Here is a 27,999-nt window from a genome sequence, read left to right as displayed (position 1 = left end):
CGTTAAACCAGACCCTCTCAATCGAGCTGTGGTCACATAAGCGTTGTGTCAAGGGGGCAAAACCAGCTACGCTTTGAAGATGTTTCTATCTTCTGCATTTCGATCTGCTGTTTCCCTAACGGTATGCCTGTAACAAAGTACTCGTGTTAGGCTAATTCTAGAAATGAAGAACCGGTAGTTATGTTTGATGAAGAAAGAGATATGTTTGCATGACACTTGACAAGGACAAGCTAACACGATAGTTAGCTAACACGATAGTTACTAATTAGAGTAATGATTTAGTTCAATATTAATGTGAACAATACTATTGTTTGAATGCTTGTGAAAATATATCTTGTCCTTGCAAGTTAACTTGCTACTATAGCTGGCTGTGTTTTTCTGACTGGTTAAGTTAGTTACGGTAAAGAGCCTTGCACCGTTAGCTGACTGGCGAGTTCATAAACACTACAAACTGATGCACTGCTACATCGCAACTTCTTCATCAGTTTGAATCACACTGATCAGAATTGCCACTGTTGCATCCATCGTTCAGCAAAACCTTCCTGATAGTTTTGAAGTCATTTCTCGTGGACAGATTCTAACAGGAAGTGACGAGAGACGTTTACTTCTGGGTAACCCGAGATTAGTATCGGAAGTCTTTTTTAATCAAATGTTTTCATGTAAAACCTATAATGTGTCTTGGTTGGTATTCCACAGAATCCAACCTCCTAGTGCACATGATCAGTTGATTTGATACGTGTCTCTTCTTCTTCCCATGTTCCCAGGCTAGGCAGGTCAGGAGCGTTCACCGGTCTGCCGCCAGAGCTGGAGCTGGGGGCATCTTCGTGGTGAGTGCAGGATCTGTAACCTCATAGCTTGGTTCTAGGTTTGAGTCAGGCTTTTCACAAGACCGCTTAGTAAAGTAGGGATGAGCATTTCAATTTGACTGTTTGAGGAGTAACAATTTTTTTTATCCATTTATCCAAAATGTATGCCAACAGTGTGCAACAATGCTTCATTTACAATAACCGTTACAGATAACTAATCCTAATTGCTAAATTTCCCCATATACATTACCAGTAAAAAATTTGCACACATCTACTCATTCCAGGGTTTTACTTTATTTTTACTATTTTCTACATTGTAAAATAATAGTGAAGACATCAAAACTATGAGAAAACACATATGTCAAACCTGCATGGTTGGTTAAGGGCCTGTAAAGCATTTCACAAAGGTGACAAATAACCTTTGATTTGGATCATGTAGTAACCAAAAAAAAGTGTTAAACAAATCAAAACAGTTTATATTTGAGATTCTTAAAATGGCTCACACTCTTGGCGTTATTGATGAAGCCTCGTCCCAAAAATTCACCATCTTGTGCACGGTCCAGCCTATGTTCAGTTTCAGAAGGAGAACGTTGATCGCTTTCTACTACTTTAATTGATTTGATTAAAAACAATCTATTTCTTGCCCATGATGGGCGCCGCTCCAGAATCTCCCATAAGCGTTCAATTGGTTTGAGCTCTGGAGTCTGAGACGGCTAAAACAACCAGTGACCACTGGTGCCCTGCGGATGGGGGGCATTGTCATTCTATGAGGGCATAGCCATGGTTGCTAAAATAATGGCCTGACCAGCATTTTTATACATGACCCTAAGCATGATCGGATGTTAATTGCTTAATGAACTCACCTGTGTGGAAGCATCTGCTTTTAATACTCTGTGCATCCCTCATTTGTGTTTCCTTTTTTGGGGGTAGTTACCTGTGTATGATCCTTTCTTTGATAAGCCACTTTTCATAACTACCAGTGTAGAGGACGCTGTGTAGAGGACGCTGTGTAGAGGACGCTGTGTAGAGGACGCTGCGTGTCCGTGTAGAGGACGCTGCGTGTCCGTGTAGAGGACGCTGCGTGTCCGTGTAGAGGACGCTGCGTGTCCGTGTAGGGTTTCCCAAGGGGTGCACATTTTGGTTTTTGCCCCTCAAACACTACACAGCGGATTCAAAAAAATCAACTCATCATTAAGCTTTGATCATTTGAATCCGCTGTGTAGTGTTAAACCAAAATGGGCACCCGTTGTGGTCCCAAGGACTGCCAATGTAAACTACAATCAAATCCGTTTTGAAATTATGCATTTAGTCAGATTTAAATAAAACATGGATAGGACTATTACACAACTGTCCACAATGGGGCAGTGTATATTTTTGTTATTTTACCTTTATTTTACTAGGCAAGTCAGTTAAGAACAAATTCTTATTTTCAATGACGGCCTAGGAACAGTGGGTTAACTGCCTGTTCAGGTGCAGAACGACAGATTTGTACCTTGTCAGCTCAGGGATTTGAACTTGCAACCTTTCGGTTATTAGTCCAACGCTCAAACCACTAGGCTACCCTGCCGCCTCTACACTCTAACCACTAGGCTACCCTGCAGAGACAAGTTTATGCACCACCACTGCCTGTCGTGCCACAATGTGTTGTTGGATACAACTGTCCCTCAGGGAAGAGGTACAGGAGACATCTCAATAGCCTTTACCAGGGGTCCAGAGCCTGCTGGTTCTCTGTTCTACCTGATCATTAATATCACCCACCTGGTGTCCCTGGTCTAAACCAGACCCTGATTAGAGGAGAATCACCCACCCGGTGTCCCTGGTCTAAACCAGACCCTGATTAGGAGACTCACCCACCTGGTGTCCCTGGTCTAAACCAGACCCTGATTAGAGGAGACTCACCCACCTGGTGTCCCTGGTCTAAATTAGTCCCTGATTAGAGGGGACTCACCAACCTGGTGTCCCTGGTCTAAATTAGTCCCTGATTAGAGGGGAATCACCCACCTGGTGTACCTGGTCTAAATTAGTCCCTGATTAGAGGGGACTCACCCACCTGGTGTCCCTGGTCTAAATTAGTCCCTGATTAGAGGGGAATCACCCACCTGGTGTCCCTAGTCTAAATTAGTCACTGATTAGAGGGGACTCACCCACCTGGTGTCCCTGGTCTAAACCAGTCCCTGATTAGAGGAGACTCACCCACCTGGTGTCCCAGGTCTAAACCAGACCCTGATTAGAGGAGAACATAAATGCAGTGGAACTGGATGGGAGGTCCAGACCCTGATTAGAGGGGAACATAAATGCAGTGGAACTGGCTGGGAGGTCCAGACCCTGATTAGAGGAGAACATAAATGCAGTGGAACTGGCTGCGAGGTCCAGACCCTGATTAGAGGGGAACATAAATGCAGTGGAACTGGCTGGGAGGTCCAGACCCTGATTAGAGGAGAACATAAATGCAGTGGAACTGGCTGGGAGGTCCAGACCCTGATTAGAGGAGAACATAAATGCAGTGGAACTGGCTGGGAGGTCCAGACCCTGATTAGAGGAGAACATAAATGCAGTGGAACTGGCTGGGAGGTCCAGACCCTGATTAGAGGGGAACATAAATGCAGTGGAACTGGCTGGGAGGTCCAGACCCTGATTAGAGGGGAACATAAATGCAGTGGAACTGGCTGGGAGGTCCATGGTCTGAGGGGCCTGAGGGATTTGTCCCCTATTCTTTACCACGCCTTCTAAATGATCTAAATATTGGCTTTTCCTATTGGCTTTTCCTTACACGATTACTTTGTTTACAAATTTAACAGTTTAACTAACATGTTTTAGTTTGTGCCTGGTAAGTAAAATGTCTTATGAAACTCAATGAGATATTGCTGTTCATCAATGTGATGACTGATGTGTGATACGTTTTCTTCTACTGCAGCACAGGGATACCCCTGAAAACAACCCAGACACTCCCTTTGAGTTCACAGCGGAGAACCTGAAGGTGAGTCGACGACAACACGACCATCAGAGAAATACCTGCACGTCAGACTCAACTTTGAAAACCATCACTTTTATCACATCTTTATAAATCGTTTTGAACAGGAAGCTTTATAAAAAAAAAAGGTCACATTCTCTGTTCTTGTGGACATCATAAAGCCTCACTAATGAAAAGCTGTTTTGTCGTTGTTTTTAGAGGATTGATGCTATCATTAGTATGTACCCAGAGGGCCACAAACAGGCCGCCACCATCCCTGTGTTGGACCTGGCTCAGAGACAGCATGGATGGCTCCCCATCTCAGCCATGAACAAGGTCATTCATCAATCTATCAATCAATATCCTGAGGCATCAGTCTGTTTTTAGAATAGAGTATGTTCATTTTTTTTTTTTGCTGTTTGGCAACGATTTGTAGAACAATATAATTCGACAGAACCTGTGCAGACTTGGGGTGTGTTCAGTACTCCATCCATTATTAGATTAACGCTCCTCCTGTCCACGAGCCTTCATTTTTCAGAATTGTTTCCCTCTCTCTCTCTGTGTCTCTCTCTCTCTCTGTGTCTCTCTCTCTCTCTGTCTCTCTCTCTCTCTCTGTCTCTCTCTCTGTCTCTCTCTCTCTCTCTGTGTCTCTCTCTCTCTCTGTGTCTCTCTCTCTCTCTGTGTCTCTCTCTCTCTCTGTGTCTCTCTCTCTCTCTGTGTCTCTCTCTCTCTCTGTGTCTCTCTCTCTCTCTCTGTGTCAATTCAATTCAATTCAAGGGGCTTTATTGGCATGGGAAACATGTGTTAACATTGCCAAAGCAAATAAGGTAAACAATAAAAATTAACAGTAGACACCACACATACAGAAGTTTCAAAACAATAAAGACATTACAAATGTCATATATATATATATATATATATATATATATATATACAGTGTTTTTTGTCTCTCTCTCTCTCTGTGTGTCTCTCTCTCTCTCTGTGTCTCTCTCTCTGTGTCTCTCTCTCTCTCTCTGTGTCTCTCTCTTTTTTTTTCTCTTTTTTTTCTCCCAGGTGGCCGAGGTGCTTGAGGTCCCTCCGATGAGGATCTATGAGGTAGCGACGTTCTACACCATGTTCCTGAGGCAGCCGGTGGGCAAGTACCACATCCAGATCTGCACTACAACTCCCTGCATGCTTTGCGACTCCGACAGCATCCTGGAGGCCCTCCAGAACAAACTGGGTAAGAGGTCGACTGTCGCGTTTGGTTCACAGATGGACCTAGAATGAAGGGGAGACAAGTGGAGATGGAAAACAGATGTCTTGACTGCGTATATTTATGACAGATGAACAACATCGAAGTAGATGTTCTGCAAATATAAACATCGGGGAAAAACATTTTATAGAAACGCAACAATTTCAAAGATTTTTACGGAGTTACAGTTCATGAGGAAATCAGTCAATTTAAAACCTATTAGAGATCGGGCTCCTTTTATCAACATTCTGTTAAAAATCGTGCAACATTTCAACGTCCTGCTACTCATGCCAGGAATATAGTATATGCATATGATTAGTATGTGTGCATAGAAAACACTCTGAAGTTTCTAGAACTGGTTCAATGGTGTCTGTGACTATAACAGAACGAGTTCCGTGGTCAAAATCGCCAGAAAACCTGGTCACAAAATCGACGGAGAAAAAATCAATCCGCCAGTCTATGTATTGTCTATTGGAAGGAAAAATACTTAAGGCTGAGGATACAGTTCCTATAGCTTCCACACGATGTCGCCAGTGTTGTGATTTTGATGCAACTAAATCGTTGGTCATCTGAGTAATAGCCACATCCGGTTGTCAAGTCCACAGCTGTAAACAATGGAACCGGAAAAGTTGACTACGTTTCCCAAACTTGTTGCTATTGAATACAGATCGCTCCGTGATCAATTTGATCGTTTATTAACGTTTAGTAATACCTAAAGTTGGATTACAAAAGTAGTTTGAAGTGTTTTGTCAAAGTTTATAGGCAACTTTTTTAATTTAAAAAAATAACGTCGCGTTTAAAAAATGTGTTTTTACTGGATCTGACGGTCTTCATAAATTGACATTTTGGGTACACAAGGACCGATTTAATCGAAAAAAAGACCCAATTGTGATGTTTATGGGACATATAGGAGTGCCAACAAAGAATCTCGTCAAAGGTAATGAATGTTTTATATTTTATTTCTGCGTTTTGTGTAGCGCCGGCTACGCTAATTCCTTTGTTTATGTCCCTTCTGGTATTTTGGCGTGTTGCCTGCTATCAGATAATAGCTACTCATGCTTTCGCCGAAAAGCATTTTACAAATCTGACTCGTTGGCTAGATTCACAACGAGTGTAGCTTGAATTGACTACCCCGCATGTGAATTTTAATGAACGTTTGAGTTTTAACGAGTGCTATTAGCATTTGGCATTTGCATTTATTGTTGGCAGGGGGTGCGGTTGTGTCCCAGGTGGGCCAGACAGGTTAAATAAATTCATTAGGCCCGAATCTTTGGATTTCACATGACTGGGAATACAGATATGCTTTTGTTGGTAACCTTAAATTAAAATTCTTCAAGGAATACCTAGGATAGGATAAGTAATCCTTCTCACCCCCCCCCCTTAATGATTTAGATGCACTATTGTAAAGTGGCTGTTCCACTGGATGTCAGAAGGTGAATTCACCAATTTGTAAGTCGCTCTTGATAAGAGCGTCTGCTAAATGACTTAAATGTAAATGTAAATGTTAAAAAGTAGGGGCGTGGATCAGAAAATCGGGCCGTATCTAGTGTGACAAACCATTTGCCTCATGCAGCACGACACATTTCCTTCGCGTAGAGTTGATCAGACTGTTGACTGTGGCATGTTGGGCCTCAGGATCTCGTCATTCAAAAGTGCATTCAAACTGCCATCGATACAATGCAAGTGTGTTTGTTGTCCGTAACTTATGCCTGCCCCATACCATAACCCCACCATGGGGCACTCTGTTCACAACGTTGAAGTCAGCAAACCGATCGCTCACACAACGCCATACACGTGGTCTGTGAATGTGAGGCCGGTTGGACATACTGCCAAATTCTTTAAAACGACGGCTTCTAATAGAGAAATGAACATTCAATTCTCTGGCAACAGTTATGGTCGACAGTCCTGCAGTCAGCATGCCAATTGCACGCTTCCTCAAAACTTGAACATCTGTGGCATTGTGTTGTGTAACAAAACTTTGCCCCCAGCATAAGGTGCACCTGTGTAATGATCATGCTGTTTTATCAGTTTCTTGATATGCCACACCTGTCAGGTGGATGGATTATCTTGGCAAAGGAGAAATGCTCACTAACAGGGATATAAACAAATTTGTTTCACAACATTTTAGAGAAATAAGTCTTGAATCTTTTATTTCAGCACATGAAACATAGGACCAACACTTTACATTGTTGTGTTTATATTGTTGTTCTGTGTAGATGTGTTCAGAAGCTTTAAGCTAGCTGTGGAGGAAAACGATTATTATGTTATATGTATTGTATTTGAATCATTGTTCTATTATTTAACGATGATAGGTAGATTGTTTGTTTCTGATCTCTAATATAGCCTGGGTGCCTGTCTGTTTCTGATCTCTTTAATATAGCCTGGGTGCCTGTCAGTTTCTAGTCCTTTAATATAGCCTGGGTGCCTGTCTGTTTCTAGTCCTTTAATATAGCCTGGGAGTCAGTCCGTTTCTGGTCTCTTTAATATAGCCTGGGAGTCAGTCCGTTTTCTGGTCTCTTTAATATAGCCTGGGAGTCAGTCCGTTTCTGGTCTCTTTAATATAGCCTGGGTGTCAGTCCGTTTCTGGTCTCTTTAATATAGCCTGGGTGTCAGTCCGTTTCTGGTCTCTTTAATATAGCCTGGGAGTCAGTCCGTTTTCTGGTCTCTTTAATATAGCCTGGGTGTCTGTCCGTTTCTGGTCTCTTTAATATAGCCTGGGTGCCTGTCTGTTTCTGATCTCTTTAATATAGCCTGGGTGTCAGTCCGTTTCTGGTCTCTTTAATATAGCCTGGGTGTCAGTCCGTTTCTGGTCTCTTTAATATAGCCTGGGAGTCAGTCCGTTTCTGGTCTCTTTAATATAGCCTGGGTGCCTGTCTGTTTCTGATCTCTTTAATATAGCCTGGGTCCCTGTCTGTTTCTGATCTCTTTAATATAGCCTGGGTGCCTGTGTTTCTAGTCCTTTAATATAGCCTGGGTGCCTGTCCGTTTCTGGTCTGTTGCCAGCTCCTTATGGAATGGATTAGGTAACAATACCAACAGATCTGAGACCCGGCTATCGAGATCCCAGTTCACCAATTCTTCCATCAGATCAGTGTAATTAGTACTATGTTAAAGGCCCAGTGTAATCAAAAACATGATTGTTTTGTGTTTTTCTATATATTTATCTCCACACAGAGTTTGGAATAATACTGTGAAAATTATGATAATGCCCCATTTACTGTAAGAACTGTTTGAAAAGACCACCTGACACTTCAACCTGTTTTAGTGGGATGGAGTTTTGGCCTACACGGTGACATCACCAGGCAGTAAATGAGTTAATGGACCAATAAGAAAGAGTTCCAAACCTCTCTGCCAATAACAGCACGTTTTCACTTTTCCCCTCCCCACTCAGACCACTCCCAAACTGTCTTAGCTAAATTCTTGCTTAAGACATTTATTTTTGCTAAGAATCTATTTATTTTTTTATATATTTTTTAAACATTTTCAATGAAAACAATCAGTGACGCTAACAGTTACCCAGAAAACATTTAGATATTGAGATAAAAAAATGGCTACATTTGACCTTTTAAAAAACATTTTTTTTCCCTCAGGCATTAAGGTAGGAGGGATGACGTCAGACAAGATGTTCTCTCTAATAGAGGTGGAGTGTCTCGGTGCCTGTGTTAACACTCCCATGGTCCAGATCAACGACAACTACTACGTGAGTTATTCTCTGCTTCACACAAAAAAACACAACGATATACACGGAGTGGACAAAACACAACACCAGGCTATTTACCCAGTAACGCCACAACACCAGGCTATTTACCCAGTAACGCCACAACACCAGGCTATTTACCCAGTAACGCCACAACACCAGGCTATTTACCCAGTAACGCCACAACACCAGGCTATTTACCCAGTAACGCCACAACACCAGGCTATTTACCCAGTAACGCCACAACACCAGGCTATTTACCCAGTAACGCCACAACACCAGGCTATTTACCCAGTAACGCCACAACACCAGGCTATTTACCCAGTAACGCCACAACACCAGTCTATTTACCCAGTAACGCCACAACACCAGTCTATTTACCCAGTAACGCCACAACACCAGGCTATTTACCCAGTAACGCCACAACACCAGGCTATTTACCCAGTAACGCCACAACACCAGGCTATTTACCCAGTAACGCCACAACACCAGGCTATTTACCCAGTAACGCCACAACACCAGGCTATTTACCCAGTAATGCCACAACACCAGGCTATTTACCCAGTAATGCCACAACACCAGGCTATTTACCCAGTAACGCCACAACACCAGGCTATTTACCCAGTAACGCCACAACACCAGGCTATTTACCCAGTAACGCCACAACACCAGGCTATTTACCCAGTAACGCCACAACACCAGGCTATTTACCCAGTAATGCCACAACACCAGGCTATTTACCCAGTAACGCCACAACACCAGGCTATTTACCCAGTAATGCCACAACACCAGGCTATTTACCCAGTAATGCCACAACACCAGGCTATTTACCCAGTAATGCCACAACACCAGGCTATTTACCCAGTAATGCCACAACACCAGGCTATTTACCCAGTAATGCCACAACACCAGGCTATTTACCCAGTAACGCCACAACACCAGGCTATTTACCCAGTAACGCCACAACACCAGGCTATTTACCCAGTAACGCCACAACACCAGGCTATTTACCCAGTAACGCCACAACACCAGGCTATTTACCCAGTAACGCCACAACACCAGGCTATTTACCCAGTAACGCCACAACACCAGGCTATTTACCCAGTAACGCCACAACACCAGGCTATTTACCCAGTAACGCCACAACACCAGGCTATTTACCCAGTAACGCCACAACACCAGGCTATTTACCCAGTAACGCCACAACACCAGGCTATTTACCCAGTAACGCCACAACACCAGGCTATTTACCCAGTAACGCCACAACACCAGGCTATTTACCCAGTAACGCCACAACACCAGGCTATTTACCCAGTAACGCCACAACACCAGGCTATTTACCCAGTAACGCCACAACACCAGGCTATTTACCCAGTATCGCCACGACCCCAGGCTATTTACCCAGTAACGCCCCCCTGTCGCCTCAACACCAGGCTATTTACCCAGTAACGCCATCCTGTCGCCTCAACACCAGGCTATTTACCCAGTAACGCCATCCTATCACCACAACACCAGGTCATCTTAGGTTTCATTACATACAGTCGAGAAGAACTACTGAATATAAGAGCAGCGTCAACTCACCATCCTTGCGACCAAGAATATGACTTTTGCGAAGCGGATCCTGTGTTCTGCCTTTCAACCAGGACAGCGGAATGGATCCCAGCCGGCGACCCAAAAAAACCGACTTCGTAAAAGAGGGAAACGAAGCGGTCTTCTGGTCAGACTCCGGAGACGGGCACATCGTGCACCCCTCCCTAGCATTCTTCTCGCCAATGTCCAGTCACTTGACAACAAGGTTGATGAAATCCGAGCAAGGGTAGCATTCCAGAGGGACATCAGAGACTGTAACGTTCTTTTCTTCACGGAAACATGGCTCACTGGAGAGACGCTATCGGAGTCGGTGCAGCCAGCGGGTTTCTCCACGCATCGCGCCGACAGAAACAAACATCTTTCTGGTAAGAAGAGTGGTGGGGGCGTATGCCTTATGGCTAACGAGACGTGGTGTGATCACAAAAACATACAGGAACACATCGATGGCTCTGAACAAACTTTATTTGACTCTTTGCAAACTGGAATCCATACATCCTGAGGCTGCATTCATTGTAGCTGTAGATTTTAACAAGGCTAATCTGAAAACAAGACTCCCTAAATTGTATCAGCATATCGATTGCGCAACCAGGGCTGGCAAAACCTTGGATCATTGCTATTCTAACTTCCCGCGACGCATATAAGGCCCTGCCCCGCCCTCCTTTCGGAAAAGCTGACCACGACTCCATTTTGCTGATCCCTGCCTACAGACAGAAACTAAAACAAGAAGCTCCCACGCTGAGGTCTGTCCAACGCTGGTCCGACCAAGCTGATTCCACACCCCAAGACTGCTTCCATCACGTGGACTGGGACATGTTTCGTATTGCGTCAGACAACAACATTGACGAATACGCTGATTCGGTGTGCGAGTTCATTAGAACGTGCGTTGAAGATGTCGTTCCCATAGCAACGATTAAAACATTCCCAAACCAGAAACCGTGGATTCGCGTGAAACAAAGCGTGAACCACTGCTTTTAAAATCAGGGCAGGGTGTTGTGGCGATACTGGGTAAATAGGCTGGGGTCGTGGCGTTACTGGGTAAATAGGCTGGGGTCGTGGCGTTACTGGGTAAATAGGCTGGGGTCGTGGCGTTACTGGGTAAATAGGCTGGGGTCGTGGCGTTACTGGGTAAATAGGCTGGGGTCGTGGCGTTACTGGGTAAATAGGCTGGGGTCGTGGCGTTACTGGGTAAATAGGCTGGGGTCGTGGCGTTACTGGGTAAATAGGCTGGGGTCGTGGCGTTACTGGGTAAATAGGCTGGGGTCGTGGCGTTACTGGGTAAATAGGCTGGGGTCGTGGCGTTACTGGGTAAATAGGCTGGGGTCGTGGCGCTACTGGGTAAATAGGCTGGGGTCGTGGCGTTACTGGGTAAATAGGCTGGGGTCGTGGCGACAGGATGGTGTTACTGGGTAAATAGGCTGGGGTCGTGGCGATACTGGGTAAATAGACTGGTGTTGTGGCGACAGGATGGTGTTACTGGGTAAATAGGCTGGGGTCGTGGCGATACTGGGTAAGTAGGCTGGGGTCGTGGCGATACTGGGTAAATGGACTGGTGTTGAGGCGTTACTGGGTAAATAGACTGGTGTTGAGGCGATACTGGGTAAATAGACTGGTGTTGAGGCGATAGGATGTTTTTGTGACGTTTCTGTCCTCTGCTTTCCAGGAAGACCTGAGTCCAAAAGACATCGATCAGATCATTGATGAGCTGAAAGCTGGGAACGTCCCTCCGCCTGGGCCCAGGTATGAACGTCTACCCTCCTGTCTGTCTCGTGAACACAAACAGCATGTTGTTTAGCAGGGAACTATAATGACGAGAACTGGACTGGTGCTCGTCCTGTCCATGCAATGCAACGGCATTATGTTACTTGTCTAGCAGGGGACTATGAAGACTGTTTGGGGATGTAACGATTTCACCATCGGTCCCTGGTTCAAATGTTTAAGATGGCAGTGCACTAGTCCGGGAGCTCAAACCGATCCAAATTAAGCATTCATGGGTCAGCTGTGCCACCAGAGACTCTGGGTTCGCGCCCAGGCTCTGTCGTAACCCGCCCCCGACCGGGAGGTCCGTGGGGCGACGCACAATTGTCCGGGTTAGGAAGGGGTTGGCCGGTAGGGATGTCCTTGTCTCATCGCTCACCAGTGACTCCTGTGGTGGGCCGGGCGCAGTGCGCGCTAACCAAGGTTGCCAGGTGCACGGTGTTTCCTCCGACACATTGGTGCGGCTGGCTTCCGGGTTGGATGGGCGCTGTGTTAAGAAGCAGTGCAGCTTGGTTGGGTTGTGTATCGGAGGACGCATGACTTTCAACCTTCGTCTCTCACGAGCCCGTACGGGAGTTGTAGCGATGAGACAAGATAGTGCTACTAAAAAAAAAACAATTGGATACCACGAAATTGGGGAGAAAACGGGGTAAAAATAAAAAAATAAAAAAAGTTATGAAAACCGCCATTTCCCCGAAAATATCTCCTATCTGTTGTGACCGAATTGATATGTCCTCTTCTTCAGTTTAGTATCCTTATCGAACGTTATGCATGTAACTGTGTTGTCATAGGCAACATAGGCAACCTTTTCTCATGCCAATTTGTCTGACCACTTCTACAGTTATGATTTTCAAATTTTTTTTTTGTGAAACAGTTTCACTTAATTTATAATAATGTCTTCATATCTCAATCAAAATTATATCTAAATGAAAAATTATAATCCTAAAAAAGTAACTTCTATTGCGAATGCCAATATGTAAAAAAATAATCTACATAAAGCCAACAAATAAAAACCTTGCAGACTGCCGGTAGAAAATATCCTGATTAAAAAAATCTATATCCTATAAATCACATTTGCTCCATGGCCTGTCTGCAATGAATTTGAAACATTGTGTCAACTAACTTGGGTCAGCTTGCAACAATGTATAAAATATTCAGGGCCGCTCAGTTTCCACAGCTGTAGGCTATTTGCGTACAGGATAAGAAGCAGTGCTTGACCTTGGTAGGAGCTCACTGGAGTGGAGTACCAGCGCCTCACATTTTCTACTGCTTGAGCTCCTGTCCCTCTTTATAGACTATCTAAAACAGTATTGTGGAGCTCCTGTCCCTCTTTATAGACTATCTAAAACAGTATTGTGGAGGTCCTGTCCCTCTTTATAGACTATTATCTCAACAGTATTGTGGAGGTCCTGTCCCTCTTTATAGAATATAATCTCAACAGTGTTGTGGAGTTCTTTATAGACTTATCTAAAACAGTATTGTGGAACTCCTAAATATAATACAGTACCAGCATTCAAAATGAGTACCGGAACCTATTTCCAGTGGTGTAAAATACTTAAGTAGTTTTGTTGGGGTATCTTTACATTTACTTCACCATTCCTAAAGAAAATATTGTACTTTTTTAATTCCCATATATTTTCCCTGATGAGCCAAATTACTCGTTACATTTTGAATGCTTAGCAGGACAGGGAAATTGACCCACGTATCAAGAGAACATCCCTGGTCATTGCTACTGCCTCTGGTCTGGCGGACTCACTAAACAGAGAACATCCCTGGTCATTCCTACTTCCTCTGGTCTGGAGGACTCACTAAACAGAGAACATCCCTGGTCATCCCTACTGCCTCTGGTCTAGAGGACTCACTAAACAGAGAACATCCCTGGTCATTCCTACTTCCTCTGGTCTGGAGGACTCACTAAACAGAGAACATCCCTGGTCATCCCTACTGCCTCTGGTCTGGAGGACTCACTAAACAGAGAACATCCCTGGTCATTCCTACTGCCTCTGATCTGGCAGACTCACTAAACAGAGAACATCCCTGGTCATTGCTACTTCCTCTGGTCTGGAGGACTCACTAAACAGAGAACATTCCTACTTCCTCTGGTCTGGCGGACTCACTAAACACAAATGCATCTTTTGTAAATGACGTTGGGGTGTGCCCCTGGCTATCTGTACATTTTAAAAACAAGAAAATTATGCCGCTTAATATAAGGAATAAGAAATTATTTCTACTTTAATTTCTACTTTTGATACTTAAATATATTTTAGCAATTACATTTACTTTTTGATACTTAAGTATATTTAAAACCAAATACATTGACTTTTACTTTACTCAAGTACTATTTTACTGGGTGACTTGAGTAACTTTCTATTAGGGTATCTATACGTTTACAATGGGGTACTTCTTCCACCACTGTATATTTCAGTCCAAGTCAAGCACTGATAAGAAGTAATCAGGTGGGACTATTTGTATGGTGTATCTATTGGATCAGAGCACTGATAAGAAGTAATCAGGTAGGACTATTTGTATGGTGTATCTATTGGATCAGAGCACTGATAAGAAGTAATCAGGTGGGACTATTTGTATGGTGTATCTATTGGATCAGAGCACTGATAAGAAGTAATCAGGTGGGACTATTTGTATGGTGTATCTATTGGATCAGAGCACTGATAAGAAGTAATCAGGTGGGACTATTTGTATGGTGTATCTATTGGATCAGAGCACTGATAAGAAGTAATCAGGTGGGACTATTTGTATGGTGTATCTATTGGATCAGAGCACTGATAAGAAGTAATCAGGTAGGACTATTTGTATGGTGTATCTATTGGATCAGAGCACTGATAAGAAGTAATCAGGTGGGACTATTTGTATGGTGTATCTATTAGATCAGAGCACTGATAAGAAGTAATCATGTAGGACTATTTGTATGGTGTATCTATTGGATCAGAGCACTGATAAGAAGTAATCAGGTAGGACTATTTGTATGGTGTATCTATTGGATCGGAGCATGACATTGTTCCCTTTCACGCTGACTGGTTATCGAAAGGGAGAGAGCTGGAAAGATCTTTCAAATACATTGAGGAACTATTGACATTATCAATGGATGGAAAAACAGACTTTGTTCACTTTCTGTTTGAGGTGAAGAAAACATTACTTTGAGAAGCTCCACAGCTCATTGGTGGTGGTGCGATTTAAGCCAATCAGAAATACTATCAGATCCCCAAATGGGCACATTTATACACCTAGGTGTGCATGCAGGCCAGGTAGTCTATAGGCCTACTTCTATGTGTCATCAGGTAGTCTATAGGGCTACTTCTATGTGTCATCAGGTTGTCTGTAGGTCTACTTCTGTGTGCTTGTCCTTACTCAACATTCACAGGAGAGCTCCAAAGAGAAGACAAATAAATAAAATGACAGAATTTACGTGTTTCTCACAAGTGTATCATAAGTTGTGCGCTGTGCAAACAATGTGTCCACTCCGACAATGAGACCAGGAAGACTGCAACAAGAATACAGAAAGCATGAAGAGAAATGACTGTAACCAAAGTAACGAACACTGTAGATTATGACTTAATGGTAGATGTAGTACTGGGGACACATGTCATGGGGGCATTGATAGACACTAACAATAAAACACAAACAATTCACACAATGGAGTTATGAAACAATGCTATGTCTTCCAATGGTACGACTGCTGTCGGCATCCAAAGATTAACCAACTTGAATAAACGCTTGGAGGTAAAGGATGACAGCAGTGGTGTAGTCTACGGCGATACAGATTATTATTGATAGCCTAGGGTAGCCTAGTGGGTAGAGTGTAGAGGCGGCAGTGTAGCCTAGTGGTTAGAGTGTAGAGGCGGCAGGGTAGCCTAGTGGTTAGAGCGTTGCACTAGTAATCGAAAGGTTGCAAGTTCGAATCCCCGAGCTGACAAGGTACAAATCTGTCGTTCTGCCCCTGAACAGGCAGTTAAACCACTGTTCCTAGGCCGTCATTGTAAATAAGAATTTGTTCTTAACTGACTTACCTAGTTAAATAAAGGTTAAATAAAAAAATTAAAAAAATTAAATATCTACATAGCTCATTGATGTGAATCACACTGCTGCTCTCTCTTTTAGCTATTTGCGCCTTACGGATTGGGGTTGTTGTGGACGGCTGTTCACAAATCTAAATGTGTATTTGAACCCAATAATGGTTGAATTCAAGAAGTTTAAGCTGCCGATCAATCATTGTTTTTGAAACCCGGTCGACAGCCAGTGAAAAATGTGCTCTTGCAACAGCTGCATAGTGAGGATCCCAGCCTATAGAACAACAGCTGCATAGTGAGGATCCCAGCCTATAGAACAACAGCTGCATAGTGAGGATCCCAGCCTATAGAACAACAGCTGCATAGTGAGGATCCCAGCCTATAGAACAACAGCTGCATAGTGAGGATCCCAGCCTATAGAATAACAGCTGCATAGTGAGGATCCCAGCCTATAGAACAACAGCTGCATAGTGAGGATCCCAGCCTATAGAACAACAGCTGCATAGTGAGGATCCCAGCCTATAGAACAACAGCTGCATAGTGAGGATCCCAGCCTATAGAACAACAGCTGCATAGTGAGGATCCCAGCCTATAGAACAGCTGCATAGTGAGGATCCCAGCCTATAGAATAACATGGTTATAACTATAATGTTGATATCATGGATGGTCAGTCCTGTATAGCCTCATAACATGGTTATAACTATAATGATATCATGGATGGTCAGTCCTGTATAGCCTCATAACATGGTTATAACTATAATGTTGACATCATGGATGGTCAGTCCTGCATAGTCATAACATGGTTATAACTATAATGTTGACATCATGGATGATCAGGCCTTGCGTCCATTTCTCTGTCTATTAATCTGAGACTGGTTACATTTCTCCAGGCCCTTCCCTCAGCTTTATACCAAAACTGATTTTCCCTTTAAACAACTGCATATTATCAAGATATCAAAGTGTCACCAACTAAAAGGTAAACAATATATTCCTGTCGTAAATGCAGAATATGGTATTGATTTTTCCCATGTAAATAGTCCTTTTCAGTAGTGCTCAAAGCAGGCCATTCCATGAGCTCAGCGTTCGTTTTTCAACTGGAATCAATGAGCCCAGTCAGTCCTCCATGACAACACAATCATAAACAACAAATCAGTCCTCCATGACAACACAATCATAAACAACAAATCAGTCCTCCATGACAACACAATCATAAACAACAATCAGTCCTCCATGACAATAATCATAAACAACAATCAAACAAACAAATTGGTAACATACATTTATGTCTTCTTCTAATGCATTTTAAAGGGAAAGTAATCTAAAAGTAACTGAATGTAATCAGATTACGTTACTGAGTTTTGGGGGTAATCAAAAAAGTTACGTTACTGATTTACAACTGGACAGGGTATCTAACGGATTATATTTAGAAAGTCACCTACTCAGCCCATAGAGAATACACAGCGAGTAGCAGCAGTATAGAAACCAAAGGGGTGTCGGCGGTGTCAGTGCAATCCAAGAGGCCATTTCATTCATTGTTCTGTTAACTGCTGGACGAAAACAAACTCGACCAGTCGACTAAATGGGTTCAGCCCTAAAGTTGACGTTCCTGTATCGTAACAGAGCCCAGGTGTGTGTGTATAGGTGTGTGTGTGTGTGTGTGTGTGTGTGTGTGTGTGTATATAGGTGTGTGTGTGTGTGTGTGTGTATAGGTGTGTGTGTATAGGTGTGTGTGTGTGTGTGTATAGGTGTGTGTATAGGTGTGTATGTGTATAGGTGTGTGTGTGTGTATAGGTGTGTGTGTGTGTATAGGTGTGTGTGTGTGTGTGTGTATAGGTGTGTGTGTGTGTGTATGTATAGGTGTGTGTGTATAGGTGTGTGTGTAGATATGTGTATATAGATGCGTATTGAATGGTTCATGAAAGGAGAGATGCACATCCCTATAAATTGTTAGACAATCACTAGTGCTTGTTACACACACAGGGTTGATGGTTGAATACTACTAGTTGGTTTTTACTGTATTTATATATAAAAAACATGTATTTCACCTAACCATATTTAAATTAAAAAAATGTTTTGTCATACATCTTGATAAATGAGAACTTCTCAACTGGCCTCCCTGGTTAAATAAAGGTTAAATAAAAAATTTAAACATATTCCAGGCTTTGGAGCTCAGGCTGCAATAGAATGCCGTGTTTTATCAGCGAATTAAATTACTAATGATACACTTGACCAGGGTTTGATTATTTCATCTAGAATGAAATATACTGTATATAGACTCACATTCTATCTATTTTTTTATTTTATTTTTTTATCTTCCAGGAACGGGCGTTTCTCCTGCGAGCCAGCAGGAGGACTGACGAGTCTGTCTGAGCCTCCCCCTGGACCTGGTTTCGGTGTCAGAGCTGATCTATAGAGACCTACAGTGTATTTCAACAACTCCTTAGCCCCTATATAGTGCACTACCGAAGACCATAGGGCTCCAGTTAAAAGTAATGTATCGGATAAAATAAATAAATATATATATATATACATACATACACACACAATGTATAAGAACCGTTCTGTTCAGGGGAACACCTAACTTCACAGTGGAAATAATAATAATATTGTAAATAAAATGTCAATGGGCGTCAGACTGTCTCCTTGTGTGTCAATTTAGATAAGACACGATTTATCTGTCTCAAAGAGAAATCTAGGTCGACACCAATTTGATACAGTATTTCTATTAGAAAACGTTTACTACACCACACTCAACGACATGCAGATCAAGAAACTATGAATCATTTAAAAGTCAGAAAAAAAAACTGCCGGAAAGAATAGGAACTCATAAGTGAATTTTGTTCAAGTTGCCACAAGCCTCGCACAGAAATGTATTCTTATTGAGAGCATCAATTGATGAGGTAAAATGCGTACAGTACCAGTCAAAAGTGGACACACCTAGTCATTCCAGGGTTTTTCTTTGTTTTAATATGTTCTACATTGTAGAATAGAAGAAAAACTATGAAATAACACATGGAATCATGAGTATTACATCAAAATATTTTTGAGATTTTTCAAAGTAGCCACCATTTGGCTTAATGACAACTTTGCACACTCTTGGCATTCTCTCAACCAGCTTCACGAGGTAGTCACCTGGAATGCATTTCAATTAACAGGTGTGCCTTGTTTGAGCCAATCAGTTGTGCTGTGACAAGGTAGGGGTGGTATACAGAAAGATATCCCTATTTGGTAAGACCAAAGCTGTGTTTGAATACTCATACTAACTTCCCTAATGCTACTATTTGTGAAGTGAATTGAGTATATAGTATACTTATTGGTCATAGTTTAGTATGCCAAAAGCTCCCGGATGACGTACTAAATTCGCCAAAATACTAAGTATACGTGCAGTGGACACTATTTACTTGCTTATAGGACCCTTAATGCAATTATTCAGAAAATGGGCGTGGCTTCAGGTTTTTAGATTAGATTAAAAATGGTGGAAAATATGCAGCCAAAGTCAGACACAAATTCATTGCTCATAACATATGTTAAGAAAATTGAAATATGTAATAAAGTAATGCCTTTTCAAATACGTTACACGTTATTGTTGGCTGAGAATTTGTTAGCTATGCTATCCTTACATACCGCATTAGCATTACAGCAGTATGTACCAGTATGTTAGCTACTCTATCCTTATGGACCACATAGCATTACAGCAGTATGTACCAGTATGTTAGCTACTCTATCCTTATGGACCACATAGCATTACAGCAGTATGTACCAGTATGTTAGCTACTCTATCCTTATGGACCACATAGCATTACAGCAGTATGTTAGCTACTCTATCCTTATGGACCACATAGCATTACAGCAGTATGTTAGCTACTCTATCCTTATGGACCACATAGCATTACAGCAGTATGTACCAGTATGTTAGCTACTCTATCCTTATGGACCACATAGCATTACAGCAGTATGTACCAGTATGTTAGCTACTCTATCCTTATGGACCACATAGCATTACAGCAGTATGTACCAGTATGTTAGCTACTCTATCCTTATGGACCACATAGCATTACAGCAGTATGTTAGCTAATCTATCCTTATGGACCACATAGCATTACAGCAGTATGTTAGCTACTCTATCCTTATGGACCACATAGCATTACAGCAGTATGTTAGCTACTCTATCCTTATGGACCACATAGCATTACAGCAGTATGTTAGCTACTCTATCCTTATGGACCACATAGCATTACAGCAGTATGTTAGCTACTCTATCCTTATGGACCACATAGCATTACAGCAGTGTGTTAGCTACTCTATCCTTATGGACCACATAGCATTACAGCAGTGTGTTAGCTACTCTATCCTTATGGACCACATAGCATTACAGCAGTATGTACCAGTATGTTAGCTACTCTATCCTTATGGACCACATAGCATTACAGCAGTATGTACCAGTATGTTAGCTACTCTATCCTTATGGACCACATAGCACTACAGCAGTATGTACCAGTATGTTAGCTACTCTATCCTTATGGACCACATAGCATTACAGCAGTATGTTAGCTACTCTATCCTTATGGACCACATAGCATTACAGCAGTATGTACCAGTATGTTAGCTACTGTATCCTTATGGACCACATAGCATTACAGCAGTGTGTTAGCTACTCTATCCTTATGGACCACATAGCATTACAGCAGTGTGTTAGCTACTCTATCCTTATGGACCACATAGCATTACAGCAGTGTGTTAGCTACTCTATCCTTATGGACCACATAGCATTACAGCAGTATGTACCAGTATGTTAGCTACTCTATCCTTATGGACCACATAGCATTACAGCAGTGTGTTAGCTACTCTATCCTTATGGACCACATAGCATTACAGCAGTGTGTTAGCTACTCTATCCTTATGGACCACATAGCATTACAGCAGTATGTACCAGTATGTTAGCTACTCTATCCTTATGGACCACATAGCATTACAGCAGTATGTACCAGTATGTTAGCTACTCTATCCTTATGGACCACATAGCACTACAGCAGTATGTACCAGTATGTTAGCTACTCTATCCTTATGGACCACATAGCATTACAGCAGTATGTTAGCTACTCTATCCTTATGGACCACATAGCATTACAGCAGTATGTACCAGTATGTTAGCTACTGTATCCTTATGGACCACATAGCATTACAGCAGTATGTTAGCTACTCTATCCTTATGGACCACATAGCATTACAGCAGTATGTACCAGCATGTTAGCTACTCTATCCTTATGGACCACATAGCATTACAGCAGTATGTACCAGTATGTTAGCTACTCTATCCTTATGGACCACATAGCATTACAGCAGTATGTACCAGTATGTTAGCTACTCTATCCTTATGGACCACATAGCATTACAGCAGTATGTACCAGTATGTTAGCTACTCTATCCTTATGGACCACATAGCATTACAGCAGTATGTACCAGTATGTTAGCTACTCTATCATTATGGATCACATAGCATTACAGCAGTATGTACCAGTATGTTAGTTAATATACTGCATGGCATGTAGCTAGCTAACTACCCAACAACGTTTATTGACATCATTAGCCATTGAATCGTATGACTTTACCACTTAGCTATCTACTCTGATTTCAGATCCCGCAGAGTAACTGATGAATTTACGAACACTAAATACCTGTTGAATATGGCCGGTGTCTGCAAACAAAACTAAAAAGCATAATTAAAATTGTTGCCAGCAGCACATTTAGTCACCAACGCTCTGGATAACACAAACAACCTAACCAGCTCTGCTAGGGGGAGTAAAATGGTCAGAGTGTGGTGTTCTCTCATGATGTATCTGGACGTAGCTAGCCAACGTTAGCCAGTTAGCTTTAGTGCTTGACTGCCGGTTGAACCCTCGGATCAACCGTAGCTCCTCCGCCAGAGCGTCCAGTGTGCGCTCTGAACGCTCCGAGAGTCTGAATTTACGAACAAACCCGAAATCGTAAAATGTTTAGTAATTTGTTAAAATAACAAGCGGTTGCATAGCGAAAGCATCAACTTTCCGGTAGACAACTGAAAGGATACCATTCGTTTCCAGTATACTAAAATGAACTAATAGTATGTAGTATATACTCATTAAATATGTAGTATACACTATGTTAAAATGGGTATTCGAACACAGCTCAAGTCTACATTATGGCAAGAAGAGCTCAAATAAGCAAAGAGATACGACAATCCATCATTACTTTAAGACATGAAGGTCAGTCAATCTGGAAAATGTCAAGAACTTTTCTTCAAGTGCGACTGCGACCTGGAGACCCATGGGGCGGCACACAATTGGCCCAGCGTCGTCCAGGTTAGGGGAGGGTTTTGGCCCGCAGCGATGTCCTTGTCCCATCATGCTCTAGCGGGCCAGGTGCATGCACGCTGACACAGTCGCCAGGTGTACGGTGTTTCCGCTGACACAGTGGAGTGGCAGGTAATCCGGCTTGTATGGCTCTCGACCTTTGCCCCTCCCGATTCCGTACGGGAGTTGCAGCGATGACACAAGACTGTAACTACCAAATGGATACCACGTAATTGGGGAGAAAAAGGTAAAAGTTAAAAAAAAATACAAATCTGAATTCAAGGCACACTGAACCAGCATGGCTACTGTAGCGATATCCCATCTGGTTTGCTCTTAGTGTCACTATCGTTTGTTTTTCAACAAGAAAATTACCCAACACACCTCCAGGCTGTGTAAAGGTTATTTGATAAGGAGAGTGATGGAGTGCTGCATCAGATGACCTGGCCTCCACAATCACCCGACCTCAATCCAATTGAGATGGTTTGGGTTGAGTTGGACTGCAGAGTGAAGGAAATGCAGCCAACAAGTGCTCAGCATATGTGGGAACTCATTCAAGACTGTTGGAAAAGCATTCCAGGTGAAGTTGGTTGAGAGAATGCCAAGAGTGCGCAAAGCTATCATTTTGGCAAAGGGTTGCTCCTTTGAAGAATATCAAATTTAAAATATATTTTGATATGTTAAACACAGCTTTTGGTTAGTACATGATTCCTTATGTGTTATTTCATAGTTTAGATGTCTTCACTATTATTCTACAATGTAAAAAATAAAGAAAAACCCTTGAATGAGTAGGTGTGTCCAAACTTTTGACTGGTACTGTTTGTAAACAAACACTCCTGCAATGGAACTGCAGAAACTGTGTATGATCCTTCTGAAGCATAGATAGATATGATGCAATGACCTCCTGTTCAATACCATCGCAACCCCCACAAATGGCCCTTATGTTTCAACTGCAAAAGCCATTCAAGCCTTGATGGCTTGTGGCAGTGTCTAGCCACTGCCCCCCCCCCCCCCCCCCAACCCATCTCCAATTTTCCTCTTGTGATTTTAAACTTGTTCATCTCCTGCAACATAATGTCAGAGAGGAAGAGGCAAAGCAAGAGGTTTTATTCCGCCCAAAAGTTGTCCATGAAAATAAGCCCATGATATGGTGAGGTTTCTGTATGGAAGCCAGTGCGTGTCAAATTTGGTTGACAACAAAAAAATGTATTGCTAATTTGCTACGTGAGGCTCATTCGATCGAATAGAAATTATATAGTAGGGAGGCTTTATACAGTAGAGAGGCTATATACAGCAGAGAGGCTATATACAGTAGAGGCTAAATACAGTAGCGAGGCTATATACAGTAGCGAGGCTATATACAGTAGCGAGGCTATATACAGTAGCGAGGCGACATACAGTAGCGAGGCGACATACAGTAGCGAGGCGACATACAGTAGCGAGGCGACATACAGTAGCGAGGCGACATACAGTAGCGAGGCTATATACAGTAGCGAGGCTATATACAGTAGCGAGGCGACATACAGTAGCGAGGCTATATACAGTAGCGAGGCTATATACCGTAGCGAGGCGACATACAGTAGCGAGGCTATATACAGTAGCGAGGCGACATACAGTAGCGAGGCGACATACAGTAGCGAGGCGACATACAGTAGCGAGGCGACATACAGTAGCGAGGCTATATACAGTAGGGAGGCTATATACAGTAGCGAGGCTATATACAGTAGCGAGGCGACATACAGTAGCGAGGCTACATACAGTAGAGGCTATATACAGTAGCGAGGCTACATACAGTAGAGAGGCTATATACAGTAGAGAGGCTACATACAGTAGAGAGGCTACATATAGTAGAGAGGCTACATATAGTAGAGAGGCTACATATAGTAGTGAGGCTACATATAGTAGTGAGGCTACATATAGTAGAGAGGCTGTATACAGGCACCGGGTAGTCAGGCTGATTGAGGTAGTATGTACAAGTGTATATGGTAAAAGTGACTATGCATATATGATGAACAGAGAGTAGCAGTAGTAAAAGAGGGGGTGGCGGGACACAATGCAAATAGTCCGGGTAGCCATTTGATTGGCTGTTCAGGAGTCTTACGGCTTGGGGGTAAAAACTGTTGAGAAGCCTTTTTTTCCTAGACTTGGCACTCCGGTACCATTTGCGATGAGAGAACAGTCTATGACTGGAGTGGCTAGGGTCTTTGACCATTTTTAGGTCCTTCCACTGACACCGCCTGGTGTAGAGGTCCTGGATGGCAGGAAGCTTAGCCCCAGTGATGTACAGGGCCGTACGCACTACCCTCTGTAGCGCCTTGCGGTCAGAAGGCGAGCAGTTGCCATACCAGGCAGTGATGCAACCAGCTCTCGATGTTGCAGCTGTAGAACCTTTTGAGGATCTAAGGACCCATGCCAAATCTTTTTAGTTTCCTGAGGGGGAATAGGCTTTGTCTTGCCCTCTTCACGACTGTCTTGTTGTGTTTGGACCATTCTAGTTTGTTGGTGATATGGACACCAAGGAACTTGAAGCTCTTAACCTGCTCCACTACAGCCCTGTCGATGAGAATGGGGGCGTGCTCAGTCCTCCTTTTCCTGTAGTCCACAATCATCTCCTTAGTCTTGGCTATGCTGAGAGATAGGTTGTCATTATGGCACCACCCGGCCAGGTCTCTGACCTCCTCCCTATAGGCTGTCTCGTCGTTGTCGGTGATCAGGCCTACCACTGTTGTATCGTCTGCAAACTTAATGATGGTGTTGGAGTCGTGCCTGGCCATGCAGTCGTGGGTGGCAGGTGTCTTCACTGACATTTTCAACATGTCCCTGATTGAGTCTGTAATACCAACATGGCAAAATAAATACACAAAGGCAACCTGCCTATATGACTACAGACCCGTAGCACTCACGTCTGTAGCCATGAAGTGCTAATTATGTCACATCTCAAAAAAAAATAAAATGGTAACCTTGTATTTCTTGTTCACGAATTTCATGCTAATGCTGGGTATTTTAGCCAGCGTCCAATTGACTCCCATTCACTCCTTGAAGGAGTCCTCTCTTTGTCCTAGAATCACCCTGAATGCACTGCGCTACCCATTACGACAAATGGGCAACGTACACAATGGGCGTTAATACGATTCCAATGGGGTTTCCCCATCTCCTCAAAAGTATATCTGACAGACTCTGGATGGACTGAGGACGACGCAAAGTTTGGAAAATGTGTCTCACAAATGGAGCCTTAAACCGCAAGGTGTTACGATTCCACGCCGTTGTGGACGTCCCCATTGAAATGCATGACATCTGTAGTAACGGTGGGACTTGTGTAATGTGAACGAGGCTTTACCCATAAGCACTCTGTTACGTTATTTTTTATTTTACTAGGCAAGTCAGTTAAGAACACATTCTTATTTACAATGACGGCCTGTTAACTGACTGTTCAGGGGCAGAATGACAGATTTGTACCTTGTCAGGTAGGGGATTTGAACTTGCAACCTTCTGGTTACTAGTCCAACGTAACCTTCCGGTTACTAGGCTACCCAGCCGCCCCGTTATGTCAGATGTCATGCATTTTGCTAGCAACTTGTAAACAGTTACCCATTCCGATAAGGGAGTACTATTGTACTAGTAATGTTAAATAATAAATTGGCAACTAAGCCAATTGTATTATGACTTGCCTCCTCCTGTTTAAGTTTATCGTGATGGTAATGACGTTTGTTTTTATTAGGTTATTAGGTTGAGGTCGCTAGCTACAGTGGTATCTTCGACCTAGCCTCGCTTTTAGCTAGCGGAGTTGAGGGAGAAAAAAAAATGTAACTAAAACAAAACATGTTTTATCACTTGATACAATATATTTATCCTGTCTTGAATGAAAAGGTAATATTTTGCACTTTGGGGTTTCCTGAACATGGACATTCCTGCATCTGCAGGAACACCTCTTTCTGTTTCTATTGGTCCATTTCAAAGCTAGGAGGAGGAGGCACTTCAGTACAATAGGTGGAGGTAATGCACCCTTGGATGCCAACCGCAGATAAACCCACAGAAGAAGAGGCAGACTGTCCTTCGGCCTCGCCTGTCGGGCACTGTTTCCCCGCAGTTCTGTTAATGATGGCAGTTGTTCTGTAAGCATTTAGGACACTGGGTGCTAGCTAGCTAGTTAGAAAGATAGGACTCCGGTACACTGTGCAAGCAGGAGGTGGGGATAGGTAGGTAGCTAGCACACCGGTAGACAGTGTCCTTCGCCCTCGTCTGTCGGGCACTGTTTTCCTGCAGTTCTGTTAACGAGGGCAGTTGTTCAACGCCAGGCATTTAGGACACTGGCTGCTAGCTAGCTACGACTCTGGTACATAGCAAGCAAAATAGGTAACTAACTAGAGATAGCTAGGACACCGGTGTCCTTTGCCCCCGGCCTGTCGGGCTGTTTTCCCGCAGTTCTGTTACGACAGCGAGGGCACGTGTTTGGCAAGCGGGAGCGAAGGACACTGTGTGCTAGCTGGTTAGCTAACTAACTAGGACACAGCAGGCAGGATAGGTAGCTAGTAGGACACTGGTAGACAGTGTACTTTGCTCTTGCCTGCCAGGCACTGTTTGCTAGCAAGGAGGTCTCCAGTACACAGCAGGCAGGAGGCTGGGGGCGACACCGGTCGAAAGTTCCAACTGTCTGTTTTGTAGCGCAGCAATACTCTGTGAAGATGACATAAGACATCACAGTGGTACCGTGAGTCTTCAGGCTAGACGCATGTGGCATTTTGGCAAGTTTGATTAAAAAAACGACTTTAAATCAGAGTTGTCTGTTGTCATAGAGATAGATAGAAGACTCATGATGGGTATAACCGCTTATAGCATGGACATTGCAATTGAGGCCTTCGACAATTTTAAATGTGTCAAATGGATGGGGATACCTATGAGTTGAGAATTATCATCCAATGAAGAAGAGGAAGAAAATGAAGATGGCTTTCAATGCAACAGCGTCACGGACGCTATACTGACACAGATAACAAAGATGAGTCCTATCTCTATGGCCTGTATATACACGCGTATCTACCCTCTCATTGGCTAGAATGATCCCACCTGATCTCGCCCCCTCCTCCTCATGCCTTCCATCTTTGAGGACATGTATTTCTATTGTTCGAGCGGGCACTCGAATCTCTTGTCAATATAATAGACAATCTTTCATAATGTTCTCGCAATCGCGCATGCGCTTTAATACCCATATAATGCAAATATCACTGCGCCACAACAATTCCATATAGACAGAGCGGCAGGAATGATGCAACACATCGACGGAACTAGAATACAGTGTCTATGCATTTATATAAATGACAATTGAATGCACATAGTCAGATTTTACCTCTCTGTTATATCTTCATTCGACATGTTCGAAAAACATTCCCTAAAGCCGCGGAGCGGAAAGGATGACGCGCCCAGCGTCACCCACCTCTCCCTCTCCGATGCACCCCAAAAGTTGACTTGCAAAATGCTCACCATTCGGTGTCTATACACGCAATAAAACACGACTTTAAAATGTACATACTAACCTAACGAAGATTTATTTTATTTTTTATTATGATATCGAAGCCATTTCTATCAGTTCCGGGAAATGTTTAAAATGTGGTAAATAGCTTG

General features: G+C 43.0%; 1 protein-coding gene and 1 long non-coding RNA gene across 2 annotated transcripts; one reads left to right on the top strand and one right to left on the bottom strand.

The window, feature by feature from the left end:
- Positions 1-19,633, top strand: LOC135558329 (NADH dehydrogenase [ubiquinone] flavoprotein 2, mitochondrial-like). Its single transcript, XM_064992068.1, has 8 exons — positions 1-121; positions 765-827; positions 3,721-3,783; positions 3,976-4,092; positions 4,810-4,978; positions 8,581-8,690; positions 11,938-12,014; positions 18,377-19,633. Exons 1-8 carry the CDS (start codon positions 80-82, stop codon positions 18,468-18,470), a joined length of 735 nt encoding a protein of 244 aa, XP_064848140.1. The 5' UTR covers positions 1-79; the 3' UTR covers positions 18,471-19,633.
- Positions 4,093-27,999, bottom strand: LOC135558330 (uncharacterized). The gene is made up of 2 exons (XR_010458343.1): positions 27,725-27,999; positions 4,093-5,016 (listed from the first exon to the last, which is right to left on the bottom strand). It is a non-coding gene; the product is annotated as an uncharacterized LOC135558330 (long non-coding RNA).

The sequence above is a fragment of the Oncorhynchus masou genome, chromosome 17 (genome assembly GCF_036934945.1).
Source record: "Oncorhynchus masou masou isolate Uvic2021 chromosome 17, UVic_Omas_1.1, whole genome shotgun sequence".
Lineage (NCBI taxonomy): Eukaryota > Metazoa > Chordata > Actinopteri > Salmoniformes > Salmonidae > Oncorhynchus > Oncorhynchus masou.
This window is presented reverse-complemented; position numbering and strand designations above follow the sequence as displayed.